Here is a 17,120-nt window from a genome sequence, read left to right as displayed (position 1 = left end):
ACTTCAGAACACCAACTGTAGGGTTAGAGTTGAAGATGGTTAAAGCACAGGAAGGAACTCAAGGCAATTGTTTTCAAACTTTAAGTACATGAGAATCACCTCCTGGTCTAAAACAAACCCGAATTGCCATGTTGCACTCCAGAGATGATAACATATGTAAGACCCAGAAATCTGAATTTTTAGGAAATAGCCCAGCTGATTCTGATGAAAACAAACTTGAGGCTCACTATTTGAAAAACGCTATCTTAAGAGATTGCCTCTCCCATCTCTCACTTTAGAGCTGGGAAAGATGAGGTCAAGAAAATCCAGTACTTCCAGCCCCGCAGGTCTTCTAGTTAGGCAAATACTATGAATGTGGTGTGCCTAAACCTTCTGGGTTCACTGAATCAAAACCAGAAACTCAAGAGCATTGCTTTGGTATCAGAATCTCTGATATATGGTCGTGGCAAATTAAAAATTGTATCTGGGATGGGTACCTCCACTGCTATCTGGAGCTGGAAGAATGTTGTAAGGAATGAGTGTGTTCTCTTAGAAGGCAGAGATTTGAGATTAAGTGAATACCTTTTTGTAATATTTGGCTCCAGGATTTATTTCCAAGCCAGGAGCACAAGCCAGAGAGAAAGAACAGGTTGTTTACGATGCTTATTAAATACAGTTGTTTGTATGTATATACATGATACCAGAACTTCCAACGAGGCTGTCCTTTATTACCTGCATCATGGAGTGGGTGCCGCGCCTCACTCTCTGAGATGGGAGGAGCCCTGGGCCTGTGCTTCCTCTCTCTGTGCTCACCTTGCCCATGGTTGCTTCTATATACAGCTTCCTTGCAGTGAAGCCCCGCTTTCTGTGAGGCCTTGGGAGAAAGTTGGTCTTGGTGCCTGGACTGTTTTTCCCAATTCCGAGTTCGATGGCTATGGTTAGCCTCCCAGTCTTCCGATTCAGTGCTCAGAAACACCTCACCACTGATCTTGGGGAGAGGAGGTCTTCGGAGCCTCTCATGACCAGATCGTTTCCTTTCAGGCTGCTCAGTGTTAATTTGGGGATCGTCCCTCGCTTTACCCAAGCTAGAGGACGAAAGAGGTTTCTCTGATGAACGATGCTCTTCCAGTTCTTCCAAGTTCTCCTGTGGAGGTTTCGATTTCTGCTTTCTCTGCTTCACAGTCTTTTCCTCACTTTGGAGTCTATAAGACTTTGAGAAGCCAGAACCCAACTCCCTTGCCCTCCTTGACCGTGGCTGGTCTGAGCGGAGGTGGAGGAATGTGAAAAATAGAAATGCAAGTTAACTTCATGAGTATGAACTCACTACAGGACAGAGACAGGGCCCAAGTTTAACATATTTTAAAATGGAGAAGATTACTTTTTCAATTTAACACACTGAAACGAAGGAATGAGCATTTGCTGGAATGGTCCATGCGTACATGAAGGATTCTGGGTACATAGCCAGAAAGGTAGAAAACTAAAATGAAAGTACGTGAAAAAAAGTAAATCTGAAAGAAGAGCTTGATATGATTAGCGAAGAGCTAACACATACTTTAATATTTGCCAATAACAAAAATTCTAGTCATTAAATGTTTAATTCTATTTATAAAACCAATTTGGAACTAGTATATGGGGGAAAAGTGAGAGCTGAGGGAGTCTTATAAAATAGAAAAAGAACTAAGCTTTGTGATTCCAGTCAGAGACTTTCAAATATTCTTATTGGAAATAACAATAAATCTATGTCAGAATATTGCTAATTTCTACTTAGTCCACTAGAGTGATGAGCCACAGATTTTCGTATTCCTCTGTCCTTTCCCCATAGGTGGCCAAAGCCAACAATCCCAGCCATGTTACAGTTCAGTGTGGAAGAAGAGGGAGTAAAGGAGAATTTTAAGTGAGTAAATGACTGTATTATCTTTGGACAACTCTGTTCCTAATCTTACTTGAAATTCTTCAGAGGAAAAGGTTTAAAAAGAGATGCCATAACAGAATACATAAAAAGGAGTCACTTCCTAAATACATTTCAAAAAACTTTATGATATTGTTTTCTGGGTATAAAAATACAATATGTGCTAAATATACAAGTCCCTAAGTTTAACACAAACTGCAGAAACAGCACACACATGGGTGCTTTTTTGTCAGGTCTCATTTAAGAACAAGCAAACTGTGAAAACAAAGGAAGTAAATTAACAATGCACATTGCAAGAGCATATTTATTTTAACATTTTCTAAGACTTTTACCTTAACTGGGAAGTAACAAAAAGAAATCCTAATTCCGTGGAAAATTGCTAAGATAGCCAAGATTTCCCTATTGGAATTAGTCACTCGCTGAACTGCTTTTGAAACAGCTACCGTAATTGGGTGGGATGTAGAAAAAATAAACGACCATACATTTCCTTAGTTATTACGGGTTTTGTTTGCTTGTTTTGGGTTTTTTGTTTTTGTTAAAGTGTGTTATTGTTATCTAATGAAGGAACAGAGGTGGGGAGATGTGTTATATGTATCTCTTATGCCATAAGCTTCCACTAGAAACTCCAAATTGTTTCCTCTTGAGCTTTCCAGAAGAAAAGAACATTTGCCTCAGAGATGACATCTAAATTAAAATCTGTCTTCTAAAAAGTCTGTAGAGGTGTTTATCTTCATAATTTATGGAAAACTTATTTTTTACATAAGCAGAAGTGAAACAGAACAATTACTCTCTGTAATAAAGTATCTATTCTTTTAGCCAAACTGTTATTTTAGGAGTATCTTGACAGCTGAGAAAGAATCACTTCACTACTGCTGTAAATTAACATAATACTGACCAGCTACATAAATGATGACCCCAACTAGGAGACAATGGTTTAGTGTTAATACCTATGTTCCCACAGAAAACTGCAGGAGCGAAGCCTGCCTTTAAGCCCAAAAAGAGACAAGAAAGGTTTTGTTTTCAACATGGATTTGTCAAGTTATGACTGTTTTGTTTTTTATTTTTACTTCTTTCTAAAAAGTTAACAAATATTAGTAGTTTTACTTTAGGGAAGTGTGTTGCAAGAATTAGAACAGAGCTGTCACTATGTTTTTACAGAGTTGACAGGAAAAAATATTTATTGTGATCACTTGTGATATCTTTAAACCTGGGAAAGAAAAAAAAAAAAAAGAGACGGGGTGGAGGAATCCGTTTGAATCCTTTAAAACCCAGTTCAGTTAAGGATTGAGACTTTTATGTTTCTTGAGACCAAGTTATTTGGCAAATATAATTAACTTCCTTATAGCCAATACATACATACATACATATACATGTATATACGTATACATATATATACACCCACACATATGTTTGCATATATATATATGCATATATATATGCAAACATTTGATTTGTGTGCTTCCATGTTTGTCTTTCAAAATAAAATGATTTTTGTTTAAATAGACAAAATACTATGTAGTACACATATTACATTAATATATGTATAAATAATAGTACTTCAGAGTTCGTAAGTCTTCAGAAAAATTATGTTGTTTAATCTTCTCAACATCCATGCGAAGGATTTATTTTTAGAATCTCCATTTTATAGATGAGAAAAAGGCTTAGAGTGATTACAGTAGATAACTTCCTTAACATTACAATTTTTCTAAGGAATGGATGAAACGTGAATCAAGGTCTAATGACTCCAAAGACCATGACTTAAAGTCTCTAATATGCTTGCAATACAGGTAAGTGGCTTTGAAAAAAAAACATGGATTCATAAATGAATAAGATATACCATTTCAATCGATATAAATCTGACAGATGTTTTGGATAATTTCAGATTTGTAGAAAATCTATAAATGATTATTCTTAAAAGATTAATTTATTAAAGTTTAAGTAAAATGAAAGCTAAAACAAACACTTCTGTAATGATTTGCTGTGATTATTATAAGACAGACAAAAATCATATTGCACGCAAAGAAGTACAATTAAAGAATATCCCTTACGTGTTGGGAAAGGACCACTGCAAAGAACATAAGGCTGCTTTGTAAATATGAGCTGGACTGCAATACGGTTTCTGTGGAACTCAACTTAGTCTAACTCAAAGGCATATAAATGAAGATCATGTGCTCAGCGATATATCGTCTCCCAGCAGCAACACAACTGAAGAGAAATTCCAACAGTACTTTACAGGCACATGCTCTGAAGGTCATTGTTTTCTCTTACCAATCCCCCCCAACTCCAAAAAAGTAGCATATATGCTATTCTCCGTAACTTTACAAAAGCAGTTAAATAGAGATTTGTAAAAATTTTAGGTGTCCCTGAAAATCCACAGAATTCTTAACATAGTCTAGAGAGATGAAACAGTATGTCAGCAGTCTGGTCCAAACCACCAGGCTTGAGTCCCAATTCAAGTTAGTATAAAGGTTTTAATAGAGGAATGCTAAAATTAGTGTACTTAATTTACTTACCACCCTAATGTTTTATGCCAGACCACATTTCTAAGATTTTAATTAAAGCTGACGAGTAACTCTTTACCTTCTGACCTCTAGTACAGAAAAATACGGCAATAATTTTTCTTTTTAAATGATGTACTACATTTGATTAGAAAGACCATCATAAGGAAAGTGGCTATCAACAAAGAGCTGAGCATTTTACATATGGAAGAATAACACGCCAAGCAATAAGTAGAGAATCAACCTGCTTACTGATTGTGTTATAGAGCTGAGCTCTACTGATTAGGATAGATTTAGAACACTGTGACTGCAAGACTCAAACTATAATAATCCTATCACCTACATATATGTATCTTTCATTCTACTCATCAAAGACAAATACCTACTTACATTTTACAATGAAATTATAGAAAAGCAATTGACAATTAATTTTCAAGGGACTTGGGGATTACTGACCTTAAAATCTTTACTCTCTAGAAGCTGCTTTTAGATTTTATTTAGCTGGTATCCTAAGTATAGTCTCCAAGCTGAACTACAATAAATACTGACACTAAAAACCATAGGAAATGTCTTTCCTTTGACAGATCTTTAAAAAGGACTGAACAATATTTGTTAATACTCGTTTCCCAACACAATTTTAAGATAAAGATTCACCACCACCACAAGTGCCACCACCACACCATCACCACCACCGCCACCACTGCAAAAGCAAGCACTAGAGAAGGGATCTCTCTATTTCAGAAATTTTTCTATATGGTAATCAAATAGCAAAGAAAGCATCAAGAGCAAAAAAGGAACAGAGAATCTTAAAATTCAATTTTGTCATCAGCAGGTTAACCCATTGGCCTAGGTTTAAAAGATAAGAAGCATGGAAAAAAAGCTTTGGTATCCAGTAACTGATAAATGCTGTACCTCCTTTAGTATTTGTGCCACTTTGCTGCTTCAAACAGTACTGTCCAGATTTCCTTGAGAAAGATCAAGCCCAGAGACTCATATGCCACTTTTCCACACCCCAGTTTATGTGCTTAGAATGTAATACAACATTCCAAGTAGCAATAGTGCAAAAGAATGCATGACAAATTTTGCTAAACTATATTCAAGTTTTAACAGCCATAAAAATGGCTCTGGTCATCCAACTAAAGAACAGATGAATTTATTAGATAAGATAAAATTCCACCACAAATCTAAAGGGGCCCTAGGGTCACTTTACAGACAAATTTAAAGGGGTGTCTTGCAACTGAGTCTAAGGATAGAGTAGGTCATGATGCAAAAACTTACCTCCATCTTCATAATAGTAACTATCACCATAAGCATTGGCTCCAGGGGACTCTGGAAAGTGTTTTTTTCGCTTTTTCTCTTCCTGTAACTCTTTTTCTTGCAAGAGTCGAGCTATGTCCTGCAAATACAAAGAGAAGGGAAATAAACATTACCAGAGAATGAACAAACTCCATACAGTGACCCTACAGGTCAATGGTTTGACATTCCACTGCCAGGCTTTTGTGGCTCTGCCTCCAGCTAGGCTCTCTAAACTTCCTGATATTAAGCTCCTTCTGTCCAAATGCCACAGATGACTGCTCAATAGGAAGGGCACAAGATCCAGATGAGAGGGAAAGTTTTTTTTTAATTGAATTTAAATCTAACTTAACTTGAAGACATTCAAATGTAATGTTCCTACAGGTGGTTATAGAACAGAATTTTTTAAATACATATTTATGGGCCCTTTTTCCAAGATGATGATTCACTAAGTCTGAATGAGGAAGAGTACCATAATCTATAAACTTTTATAAACTGTATTTACAATGTAATTTGAAAACTTTTTTAAAAGAATTTTTCAGTTGGTTCTCATTTAGCTTTGCATTAGAGGACCACCGTCTTAACTAATAAAAAAGAGAAAACAGTCTTCCTCCTGTCTCCCCTCTGCTCTATCTCCAGGCAAGTTTTTAGCAGTTACTGAGTGATGAGTAATAACATTCTGACTGCGTCCCCTAAATGATTACCGTCCCCCATGAAAACAAAGGTATATACAAATAGTTGCAATACAACTGAATTATAAATGCCTCAAAAAAGAGGGTAAAATGTCTATGGGAGCACAAAAGAGGGAATATTATTTCTACTCAAACGGATTAGTTCAAGGCTTTGCATTAATGTTAGGTTTTGAACAAAGAACTGGATTCCAACGGGTAAAGGAAGAACAGAGAACAGCATCAGCAAAGTTATAAATATTTTAATGGGCATCAATCTAGGGAACAACCAATAGTCCAGTTAGAACACTGGATGTGGGGTGTTACAGAGAAAGGTGAGGCTAAAAAACCAGGCAGAAGCTGGATCACAGGCACCCCTTACAGACAATCTTAAGAAGTCTGGTGTCTGTAATGTAAGGGATGAGGGGTTCCTAAAGGTTTTGAGGTAGAAAGTGACAGTGTTCTGAATTTGAAGATTATTTCTATGAAAGGCCCAATAAAATAGCACATAAACTTTATTCATGTACACTTTTTTGGAAAAAAGATCCCTAGCCATTATCAGATTCTTAAAGATCTTACAAATATGGCAACAGTACTCACCGATGCAAATGGTAATAATAGCCATAGGTAGTTTGAGGGGCTAACTTCTTTATATTTACAATGAGGAATATAAGATGTGGTCAGATGTAAATGGTGCAAATTTTGAGGCAAGAATTAATCACTATTCTTCTTTTTGCAATTTTCTGAATAAGTCAATGTGAAGAATATAATAAGACTGCAAGGCAAATAAAATTCATCTGAATGACTCAATTTCTCTTATATCAGTGTAGCAGTAAGTTGGATACTGAGGCTAGGTAAATTAGCAAACGTTATCCATATACTCGGCTTTTAATGCTCACAAGATAGCCTTACAAACCTGACTTTATGTTAAGTCCATGCCTAAATTCAAACTTATAAATATACTATTAACATATGTCCTTTAACTGATTTCTATGCTGGAAACTTCTCATAAGTCTGTAAAACATATACATATATATTTGATAAGTAATCCATGTAAAAGCACTCACAAAATACTGCAGCTCAGAATGAAAGGTAAAGAACACAGTCCCACTTAAAACACAAGTATAATTTTCATGCAAAGAAATCTGAATTTCTAATACTCTGATGGAAAAAAATCCCCTAAACCTAAAGAAGATGATGATTTTCTTTTTCTCTTCCAGTTCAAGTCAGAGATGCTTTAGAGACACTGGGACAGAAACATTAACTACTAAAATGGATTTCTTTGGGCCTGAATTCTTTATCTGTAAAATAGAGTCTGAACTACTCAACCTTGAAGTCAGATGTCTTGACACCCTAACGCACCATTGTAATAAATCTGAGAGTGCTACCAGGTGCCATCCCCTGTGCCAGGTTCATTCTATTTGATATACCAGTCGGTTAGGAAAAGAGAGAGGTGTGACAAGATCATTTATTCTCCCCAAAGTAATACCTGAATACAGAATTTCCCAAATCCCTATTTATTTTACTGCAGAAGTAGGAAGAAAATGTAAACACTTCCCTGAGGTGTCATGTTTACTAAGCACCCAACACTCATTTTCCTAAGTGGTTTGTTTTACCGAAAACAAAAAGTTTCCCTTGATATAACTGAATAAAAATATAAAGGGAAATTACCAGGTCCAACTGCCAGTAGAAATTATGAAACTCTACTCCAGGGACTTTATAATTGCTTTGCTGCTATTGAATTTGGTCCTAATTAATACATAGTAATAAGCCTTCTCAATGTGAAGAGCCAAAGTTGAACCAAAGAGAAACAAAGGTGATGCCTCTTTTGTACAATGCATTAGCTAGTCAAAAGGAGGGCTTTTAACCGAGTAGAATAATAATAATCATAATGTGTCATGCACCTCAGCACCCAAACCCTTTGCTGTTTTAACCTCTCAGCTCTTTTCTGAGTAAGCTTCTTCTGTCTGAGAAGAACAGCTAGCTAGACTTGGGGAGTGAAAGGAAAATTACTGCTATATTATAAACCGTGGTTTAGCCCAAGTCAGTTTTCTTCCCTGCTCTCCAACATTACTGCACAATGGGTTTAGTTAGGTGATTTCAATATAAAAAAATTTCCCCTGAAACAAGCTAAAGATGGCAATTATTAGTCACAATGCTTGGATGCAGCTTGGTCACCCTTGACATAAACAACCTCCTTAGTCTACAGCTTCCTTCCTGTTAAAGGTTAGTCTAGAACAGCATTTGTCAAGCTCTGTTTCTGAGAACACTGGTATCAAAAGTTTCTCCAAATAAACCAGAAAGCATTCAATAGAAAACACGTATTATATCTAACTCTTTAAACACATTAGCTCATTTTAACACTTTGATAAAAGAAAAGTAACCTGTTATCTTCCTGTAACCCAGGAATTTCCAAATTTATTTTGTGACAGATGCCTTTTTGTTACATAAAAAAACATAAACCTTATGAAACTAGTGTTCAATAAAACATAACTTGGGGAAAAAATCTAAAAGAACTCATAAGCCCTTTTGAAGTCACATTCAATTATTTTTTAATTAATCAGGTAGACTTACTTTGGGTTAATATGTAGAAACAACTCTGTTGCATACAAGACTTTCTAGTAAATACATTTATTGAAACAACACTCAACTCTGAAAACTGGAAGCTGTGAGCATAAGTAAGGGCACATGTAAGGATCCCTGGAACGCTAGAGGAAAGTTATTTTAAGAAAAACATAGATTTACTGATTCCCTTCAATGGGTCAAACATTCTGCTAGAGACCTCCTATAGGGAAACAAGATATGTGGTCAATATTGTTAATGTTCTTATCTATTAAGTGCTAGAAGAAAAGTGATTAACCTAATATAAGACACGCAAAGATGAGTGCTCTAAGAGAAGCATTCATACAATCAAGGTGCAGTGGAACCCAGAGGAACCCCACGCATCTTTCTCAAGTAGAAGACAAATTACTGAACTGTGGTGCTGGATCCCTTAGGGTATTTTTATGGTTTATATGATTTTATATCAGGGTTACTTCCCCCTTAAAGTTTTCACCTCTATCATACAATAGTACTGGGATTCAAAATGAGAAAATCTTGGGTATAAAGACAAGCTAAAGGAGATCTGAAAATGTGATTGTCAAATGACTGTCAGAAGAACAAAAAAAAGGAAGCCATTCCATTAGATTGCTAAATTTCTTTTATTAACTAGCAATTAACATATTAACATCGAACTCAGTAGGGAACTCAAAGCAGGAATAATCCCAAAAGGGTTACTCTATAAGACCAGAAAAAGAGGGTAACACCAATTCCATTGCTATAAAAACATCAGTATAACTAGGATAAAAAGAGAGAAGAATTTTCTCAACCAGAAGAAACCCACTCACTCCCCATCTGGCTATATATGTATAAACCTATTTCTAAAGTGCCAAAACATAGGGAAAAATTTCAGTTGCTAAAATTATTATCTGAGCTATTCTCTAGATATTACCAACTTATATAAATATTTTTTTAGAACACAAATTACTAATGACCTTAAGAATGCTATGAAAAAGTACCATGGCTCACACTAGATTAATTTTTAATGTAAATTGTTTACTAAGTTTATCCCTGAGCAGTTCACATTATAAATGGCTCCAAATTGTTGGACTAGTGCCACAGACTTTTCATAACATGGTTGGCCATGCTACTGTTTATTTACGCAAAAAAAAAAAAAAAAAGTTTTTCGCTAAAATAGTTTCACATTCACATATATTTGGACCTAGGTTTAAAGACACACATATGTATACATTCACACACAATTAGTTAAGAGTTTTATTTAAGAATAACTGAGTTAAATCAACTAAACACACATTTCTTGGCTTCATTAAACAACACTGACAAATGCTAAAGCTGTGACCAAAGGGAAAGATCCCAATAAAATTAATCCCCCCATATTAATCACAAACTCATACAGTCCAGTATTACCAAAGGCTACAAGCCCCTTCAACAGGGCACTGAGAGGAAGGAAGGAAGGAAGGAAGGAAGGAAGGAAGAGGGAAAGAGAGAAAAGAGGGAGGGAAAGGAAGGAGGGAGAGGCCACAATGCTGGTAAGAATACAAAGGATCTTTTTTAAACTTTTCTATATCTGTCTCCCCAGTGGAAATGCTACCTTCCTTACATCTGTGCTCTGTTAAAAAACACAATAAAATTATACCATAACAAAGCTAGACATGCGAATTCACCCACACAAAGTCGTATAATGCTACTCAGGAACAATGTTGTTCGGAAAAAAATCTGTCCCAAGAGGAAAGGGGCCTTGGATTCTACATCTGTTTGGGGGGACTAGGAACTACCCAAGAGAGTTGACCCCAAAAATCTCTAAAAGAGATTTGGGTGAAAATCCAGAGAGGAATTTTCCACAGCCCTGCCGTTCAGTAAGAACTCATTAGCTAGGCAGACTCTACAAGGAAGCAGAAGAGCATGGGGGCGGTGAGGAGGGGGGAGAATTCGGACAGTTGATGAGTAACAGGCAATGCAAAGTTGGACAGAAAAATCAGCACAATTGTCTTAGTCTCCCCTATTAGGCACCCTGGACTAAAATAAATAAGGATTATCATACATCCTTCAACATCAAACTTTACTAATGCAGATTTTGTTTATTTAATATTACAACATACTAGTCAGCTGGAAGTCACATTTTTCTACAACAGAAGAATATCTTGGCGGGACAGCCATCTAATCTAAGGCATCAGTGAAAAGTCAAAAAAGTCTGAAAGCAGTTTTTTAAAGGCTAGTCTCACTAAACGTCCACAACTGGATTTCTCATCTCTCACTGCACTGCACTGGGGAAGGGGGAACATTGCAGTAGGTCAAACAATAGTGGAAGGCAGTGTAGTAGGAGAGCAGCAAAGCATAAACGCCTGAAGATCCCTCAGATCAGACCACACTAGAACACACCTAAGCCTGTGTATTGTTTCCCCTTTCTAATTTCACGCTTATCTCCCTATAAGAGAAATCAGAGTTGTTGTAAGGGGCAGAATGATGGGGAAAACACCTGGCAAGAAAGCAAAAAGGAAAGAGCAACTATTAATTTAATATGTGGCAGAGACTTTATATACTTACTTTTATTTAAACTTCACAACAGCCCTTTGGGGTAAGTGTGGAGTTACCATGGACTTCTTCAGTTTGGAACCTGAGGCTCTACATGGTTAAGTGAGATGCTGAAAGTCTCAGCTAAAAGTTAAATGGATAAGATTCAAACCCAGGATAGTCTAACTCCAAAGTCTCTGTGTTCTATGTTGTGTCTCAGTACATCCAGGTCAGAGGTGGTCAGTCAGGAGACTGAACTGTACAGACATTTCTCTGGCATCTTATTGTAGCTTGGGACCAGTCATTTACTTCTTCAAGACTTAATTTCTTCATCTGAAAAACGCAGTTATTCACTACACTACACGCTTTATATAGTGTAACAATGAGATTATTGTGACTGCTATTTAGATTCCACATGCGTAAAATAAAATATTTTGGTTTCCCGAATATTGTTTTTCCCTGAACGGGGTGGGGGGAGGGGGGAGAATTACAGGACACCAGTAGCATTTATAAGAAGACAACTTCGTTACTCTGTGATATTTAAAATAGAAGCTTTTCTGTCTACAAAACATAATCACTTCTTTCAGTTGCCAGTTTCATCTCCAAGGCAGTCTTGACTATAGAGATGCAACACATCCTGTAATAAGAAAGAGCTCCTGTGTTGCTAACAGGAAGGATGAAAAGGAATCCTCAATTCCTACTTACAACTCTGATCATCACATAATCATGGTTTGTTTCTTAAAGAAATAGCTAATATGCTCACACCAGGCGTCTCACACGCACCTGGCATTGAACAAGGAGTTCCAGAGGAACAAGGATGGCTCAGTGGAGGAACAGAAGATGCAGGCTGGTTCACTGATAACCCTGATTATATCTATTTAATAGGGTGATCATATGTGCCGGTTTGCCCAGGAGAGTCCCAGTTTATGTACTTATTAATAGCACCCACTTTAACCCTGAAAAGTATTTCTGAGTATGCAAAATACCATATGGTCGTTCTACTATTAAAAATAATAAATCATTTTTTCCTTATTATAAATCAAGACAATGGCCAAGAACAGCACAATAGGTGTAAAAAAAGCAGACAGAGAATCAATGTAAATTGAAAAGGAACCATTTGAAATGCTGAAAACATAACACAAAAGCAAGTGATCATTAAGCGCAAATTCAAGTCTTCTCACAAACCATATACTACTGCTAATTTTAACCATTTTCAGCTTTAAAAACAACACAGTTTAAAAATATATACAGAATCAAACAGATCATTGTTTTGAGGCAGCATATCACAGGAGAGTGAAACCATTAACAAAAAAGAATGAGAGCAATGAACAGTCCCTGACTCCTGTTCAGGCTACACTCAAGCTCTGCTCTCCCTAAAGTTGTGGGAATAACCCGCAGACAGACACCCAGTACTGAGCTGAAGCGTCCCTTAAAAATTCATTTATACCAAGAACTTCAGAGCATGATCTTATTCGGAAATAGGATCTTTACAGATATAATTAAGAGGAGATCATACTGGATTAGGGTGGGTCCTCAATCCAATGACTGGTGTCCTTATAAGAAAACAAAAGGACAAAAAGATACAGGGAAGAAGGCCATGTGACAATAAAGGTAGAGACTGACATGATGCAACTACAAACCAAGGAATGCCAGACAGCCAAGAGCCACCAGAAGCTAGGAGGAGGCAAAGAAGGATCTTTCCTAATAGGTAGCATGGCCCTGCGAACATCTTAATTTCGATTTGCAGCCTTCAGAACTGTCAGACAGTAAAGTTCTATTGTGTTTTGTTTTGTTTTGTTTTTTGCGGTACGCGGGCTTCTCACTGTTGTGGCCTCTCCTGCTGCGGAGCACAGGCTCCGGACACGCAGGCTCAGCGGCCATGGCTCACGGGCCCAGCCGCTCCATGGCATGTGGGATCCTCCCAGACCGGGGCACGAACCCGTGTCCCCTGCATTGGCAGGCGGACTCTCAACCACTGCGCCACGAGGGAAGCCCAAGTTCTATTGTTTTAAGCCATGTTTGTGGTAATTTGCTACAGTAGCCCTACGGAAACGAATTCACAATTTATGTCAAATTATCCATTATCATCTTTTAAGATTTCACCACTTAAACAACTGGTCAAAGGGCAATAAACAGTGGTTCATGGAGGGTGACACTTGGACTATGCACCCCAAAAGGGGAGAGTTCTGCCCATCCAGCAACCCTACACTGAGCCTGTGAATACAGAAAGTCACAGCTCTGGAGCTGAGCAGCCCTCCTCTGTGGGGTGGAGGGGCATTAACTAAGTTGTACCTCATCCTTCTTCTCCTGAATGCGTCGTCTCTCGGCCTCAATAGCCAGCTTCTCCTGAATCTCCTGAGCAATTTCACAGTCTTGTTGTTCACTAAAACACAAAGATGAAAACAACATGAATAAAGAACGTAAGGAATGATTTTTCCTAAACACAATTTCCTGAATACTCACTATGAGGCAGTGCGTATTTTTATCTCACTTAATCTTCACAATAATGATGCAAAGAGGTTGATATTGTCATATCCTACAGATGAAAAAACTTGAGGCCCAGAGTAGTGGAATCATTTCCCTAAGATTGCAGAGAAAATAAGTGGTAGAATCAGAATGTAATACCCAGACACTACAACGGAAAGCTCCAGGCTTTTTCTATACTACCATATCACCTCATCCTACTGGGGTTGCTTTACAGAGACAGGCATATTCCCTCAAAGGAGATGTATACTGTGAGAATAAGGTCCACAAATAACCAAATACGTACAGAGTATGCAGAAAAAAATTGGGAGTGAGTTCACTAAAATGTCAATAAAACTGTGGCCACCTAGAGGTGGTGGTATGACTTTAAAATGATTTTTATAAATTTTTTAATTAGAGGCATTTTTTTTCAGTTTCAATAAAACTTTTAAAAAGGGGGGAAAACAACCCAATGTATATTCCCTAGCTTTAGGTCCCAGGAGAAACCTCTGTGGCTGATGCCAGTTTTCTTAATACTCTGGCCACTAAAAAGCCCAAATGTTGTAATACGGCTGCTACCACAGTTTTGTTTTGTTTTGGCGTTTGTGCATTCAAAAAGATTCAAACAACACCTGCTATCATCCAGGCACCATGCTCAACACTGAGGATACGAAAATAAATAAATCTCCATCCTGCACTCAGAAGCCCACAGTACATTTTGGTGGGAGAAACAAGACAAATCATTTTGGTGGGAGAAATAGATCCTTTAAAACAGCACCTATGAAACAGTGGTTCCAACAGAAAATGGGGTTTGGACCTCTCAGAGATGGCTACAGGTACACCAGTCTTCTGGTTGCAGATTTCAAGAAAAGTCACTGGGCAGCTTATAACTCTAGAGTGTGATAGTGCTGGGGAGCCAACCTTTACACAGCCTTTACAACCTTTAACTGCTAACTAGGAGAGAGATAGCACGTTTAGAGTTCACTATCTAAAAAGATGCTGGAACAAAATTACAATTGTGGTTTATATATGCAGTTCGTTTGCTACACAAATATTTCCTCTTATTCTCCCCCTGCCAGTTGAACTTAAAGTACTCAGTTAATCTAGTCTTGGTTGTATATTCCATGTTTAATGGCAGCCTTTTATAACTGAAAAGTGTTGGGTGTTGGGGGCAATATCCTAACTTCTCTGGAGGAATCGAAATCCATACATTCTATTCTAACAAAACTGAGGGGATGAAGACTATTCTCATTTGTATAAAGAACTGGTCACTTTCAACATGTTGGGAAATAGATTTGTAGGTGAAATCTATGTAGGTAAAAGTAGATGTAGGTGAAAGTAGATGTGTGCACACATGGGGGTATGTATGTATGTGTATAACGCACATACAGGACAGAAAGGGAGGAAGGGAATACAAGATAGAGAACACAGGCCAGAAGCAGAAATGGCAAGCTTTTTTAGAATCAGTAGAAAAAATCACTGGACAAGATGCCTGGAGACCTGATTTCCAGTCCTGCCACTGTTAGCCAGCGAATCATGCACTCTTCTGTCGTCTTATCAGCTATAAAAGTTTTTGGACTTAATGACTTCATATTACAGGTCTAACATTCAAGGATTCTGAACCATTCAAACCACAGAATTGAAAATAAAAATATACTCATTTTTTATTTCCATACCCTCTTTTCACTTACTTTTTTTTTAAACTTACCAAAAAGTGTTTATTAATCTAGTTTTAAGAATATGGAATGTTTCACAAATTTGAGTGTTGCTTTGGCAAACGCTCAGAGTTTATTTCCCCTGAGTCCCTTAAAGGCAATGGCTATGTTTTATTCATATCTGTGCTCTCTGGTGCCTTTCATGGTGGCAGAGTTATTAGCGAGAGTCAGTAAGAATGTTTATGTACAAAATAAGGAAGCTGAATAAAATCACGAATAAAGTCCTCTCTGAAAATAATAAAATAGAAAAACCCTTCCTCAAAGGCAGCAAAAATAATAGGCTATCCTGTTTATTTAAACATGACAACGAAAGTAAATAGAAGGGTCCCTTCACTTCCTCCTTTACCCCTTCCTCCTCAAAACAATTTTGTGGTTAAATCCACCATTAGAGATTTAGGTATAGGAGCCTCTCTCAAAGAAGAAAGGTACTCTGTGAGCCTTTAAAACATGAAAAAGAATAAAAAGTCATTGTGCTGGAAGAAACCTTAGACATGATCTCTCCATTTAGGAGGAGACAGAGAAATAACTTTGGTCAGACACTGAAGTTATGAAGAAAACTAAGGGTACGATTCAGAGCTTTCCAAAAGATTCTGCCTCTACTTAAAAAGCAAGGGGTTTGGGTTTGGGACTTCCCTGCGGTCCAGTGGTTAGGACGTGGTGCTTTTACTGCTGGGGCACAGGTTTGATCCCTGGTCAGGGAACTAAGACCCTGCAAGCTGTGCGGCGCAGCCACACAAAAAGAAAAGCCAGGGGTTCGAGGAAAATAGGAGTAGCAAACACTGCTAGGAAACAATAAAGGAACCCAACAGACCTCATAAAGTTCTTTGACATCCAGTATTTCGCTGGATTCCCCCCAAAAGCCCAGGAGGCAGAGGGGACAGAGATCATTTGCTCACTGTACAGGTAAGGAAAACTGAGTCAGAGAGGTGGACTCATCAGTGAGAGTGTTGAGTCCACACTAGATACCACATGTCGCAAAACCTAGTAAAGTATTCCAACAACAAAGACAATTTTTTTAATTCAAAGAAAACTATGGGATAGTCACTGTAGGATTTGTAATCTAATAGTGAAAGGAATCAGAGGAACAGATGGAGAGTCCTCTTCCCTGCCCTGGTTGCTGACCCCACAGAGAAAACCAGTCCGGGCATGATGCCCTCCCAGTCCCCAAGTCCTCACAGGTCTTTGTAGCGCTTCTGCAGCTGAGCCTGAGCTTTCAGATCTTCCTCTTGAAGCTGCTTAGCCACCTGGAGATCATGCTGGACCAAACGGTTCCGCTGAACATTCGATGCCAAATGATGCTCAACTGGATAGTAAAATTGGAGAGAGGAATTATAATGCTTTGGCTTATTAATGATAAACCTGAGAATAAACTTAAGAAGAGCCTTTCCATTAAAAAGGGCTTCACGTCCATCATTTCATCTTATGCTCTAAATAACACTATATAATACGCAGCACAGGAGTTATTATTTTCATCTTTGCATTGCAGAAAAAGAGCATCAGACAGGTTAAAGTAATTTGTACTGGG

The 17,120-nt window shown here is 37.7% G+C and overlaps 1 protein-coding gene across 1 annotated transcript in view; it reads right to left on the bottom strand.

The window, feature by feature from the left end:
* The window catches only part of CCDC50 (coiled-coil domain containing 50), a 60,230-nt gene that overhangs the window by 16,345 nt on the left and 26,765 nt on the right, over positions 1-17,120 (bottom strand). Inside the window, exons 3-5 of the mRNA XM_065876746.1 lie at positions 16,772-16,898; positions 13,710-13,800; positions 5,665-5,782 (exon numbers count right to left, since the gene is read on the bottom strand). Coding sequence (XP_065732818.1) covers positions 5,665-5,782; positions 13,710-13,800; positions 16,772-16,898 — 336 coding nt within the window. The remainder of the gene's footprint in view (positions 1-5,664; positions 5,783-13,709; positions 13,801-16,771; positions 16,899-17,120) is intronic.

This window comes from Phocoena phocoena, chromosome 4 (genome assembly GCF_963924675.1).
Source record: "Phocoena phocoena chromosome 4, mPhoPho1.1, whole genome shotgun sequence".
Classification (NCBI taxonomy): Eukaryota; Metazoa; Chordata; class Mammalia; order Artiodactyla; family Phocoenidae; genus Phocoena; species Phocoena phocoena.
The sequence above is the reverse complement of the archived record's forward strand: the minus strand, read 5'-3'. Positions and strand labels throughout refer to the sequence as shown.